Below are 2,189 nucleotides of genomic sequence, written 5' to 3'. Positions count from 1 at the left end.
GCCCTCGCCCTCGGCGGGCGCGGCGGAGGACGGCGGCGCTGCCCATGTGCGCCCGGCGCGGGCCTGCGGGCTGGGTTTGGAAGGCGGCGTGAGGTGGCCCCGGGCTTCTGAGCAGGCTGTCCTTGCGATCTGGAAGGCCCGGGAGTTTCCAGGTGGCGAAACAAAATAGAATCTGCTGTCCGTTTGTGTTTAGAGTACGTTCTAATTTTAGTCTTAAGAGATCTGCAATGCAGTGAAAGTTGGGTCAACTGCAGCGCCCGCGTCCTAACTGGAATTATAGTTGAATGAAGGTTTAGGGGTCTGAATGTTAGCAGCATCTAACTCTGGTGCTCTTTCTCGTTCTAGGTTTTTCATTTCTCCCATCCCCTCCCCTCCCCACCCCATCCATTAATATTATTCTTTTGAAGATTCTTCGTTGTCAAGCCGCCAAAGTGGAGAGTGCGATTGCAGAAGGGGGTGCTTCTCGTTTCAGGTACGTGAAAATTTATTTTGGCATTTTTCTGAAAAGTGAAATCAACAAAACTTTAAATAGTTTTGCCTTGATGTAATTTAATAGACCTCAAATTTTGGCAATTGGCTAATAGTTACTACTGTATGAATAGTAAGTGTAATTATTTGGCCTTCCTTTGGCCCGTTTATTCTTTATCGGAGGTATATTTTTAAGATCCGGAATAACTTTCACCACCTATTAAGTAGCTGATACTGTGTAGTAAGATTTTTTTTTTTTCATTACTTGTAAATAGTGCTTCTTCGGGCGGAGGAGGAAGTAGGGGTGCACCTCAGCACTATCCCAAGACTGCTGGCAACAGGTATAGCAAACATGTAAAAAACAATGACTTTCATAAATAATAACGGCTTTAAAGTCTTTTAACATGCATAACGTAGTAGTATAAGGTGATGTCAAGGAATCTTAGTGTTAGCTGGAGCATTGGTTCCTACTGAATAAACCTAAATACAGCAACCTTTTAGCTAGGTCATATACTTTGAATTTGCTCTCAAACTGATCCCCCCCCCCCATTACATTATTTTTACTGATTCATCGTTGCTCCGAAGTCTACATTTCTAACTGATGTTAAGTGCCTGGACTGTGGCCTAAAGTCATCTTTGTGCTAATTACAACAGCACTGGCACCACCTGGAAGTGTGTGTTAAAATCTATACTCTGAAGCTACTGCCCACTCTAGCTAAAGTGGAAACTGACAGTAGGTCCAGGAATCTGTTATATAGTCAACTTATTTTCATGCATACTATTGGCTGGAAACCAATAATTTCTAGTGTTGCTTTCTGTAGGAAAGTTGAGAAAAGCCTACATTTTTTTTTTTAGCCAAATTTCTGATCATTTTTTCATCTCTTATGAGACTGGATTCTTTTAAAGCTTTCTTAATTGTAAATCTGCTACTTTTTATTAATCAGCGAGTTCCTGGGGAAAACCCCAGGGCAAAACGCTCAGAAATGGATTCCTGCACGAAGCACTAGACGAGATGACAACTCCGCAGCAAACAACTCCGCAAATGAAAAAGAACGACATGATGCAATCTTCAGGAAAGTAAGAGGGTAAGTTTCTCAGTTTTTCCAGAAAAAGAGGAAAGGGGCTGGGGAGGTAGCTCAGTGGCATAAGCACCTGCCTAGCAAGCACAAGGTCCTGAGTTTGGTCCCCAGTACCACTGAGAAAAAAAAAAAGAGGGAAGAGGTGTAGAATAGTTGTATCGCAATGTGTATGATGTGCTACTTGCAAGGCAAGGCTTATGACAGTGATTTGGTTGTGCTGACAGTTGATTTTATTATAAACTAAGGTGTAGTCCATCGGTTGGGGGGATGAGACTTACAAAGTTGATTGTAGCTGTGGGGCATAACTCAACCCTGTTGTGCTGGCATATCCATCTTGAGGCCCTTGTGCTCTATGCGTAGAGAAAGGTTTCTTGTCAAACAGTTGGGCACCCCTCAATCCGATGAGATACTGCAATACTCTAAAAGTTTATTTTAACGTCTCTTTGGCAATGTAAGTGCACATCTGAGTATAAAAGGGAACAAGTAGAAATACAAATATAGTTTAAAAGGTATTGGCTGAAATTTTAAATACAATTTCTTTCCCACAGCATATTAAATAAGCTTACTCCTGAGAAGTTTGACAAGCTATGCCTTGAGCTCCTCAATGTGGGTGTAGAGTCTAAACTCATCCTTAAAGGGGTC

General features: G+C 42.2%; 1 protein-coding gene across 1 annotated transcript in view; it reads left to right on the top strand.

Annotated features, from left to right (window-relative positions):
• Positions 1–2,189, top strand: part of Eif4g2 (eukaryotic translation initiation factor 4 gamma 2) — a 19,445-nt gene that overhangs the window by 6,388 nt on the left and 10,868 nt on the right. The window contains exons 3-6 of the mRNA XM_012515502.2: positions 346–472; positions 744–809; positions 1,413–1,553; positions 2,096–2,188. Of these exons, the coding sequence (XP_012370956.1) occupies positions 346–472; positions 744–809; positions 1,413–1,553; positions 2,096–2,188 (427 nt within the window). The remainder of the gene's footprint in view (positions 1–345; positions 473–743; positions 810–1,412; positions 1,554–2,095; position 2,189) is intronic.

This window comes from Octodon degus, unplaced genomic scaffold, assembly GCF_000260255.1.
Source record: "Octodon degus isolate 3935 unplaced genomic scaffold, OctDeg1.0 scaffold00067, whole genome shotgun sequence".
Lineage (NCBI taxonomy): Eukaryota > Metazoa > Chordata > Mammalia > Rodentia > Octodontidae > Octodon > Octodon degus.
This window is presented reverse-complemented; position numbering and strand designations above follow the sequence as displayed.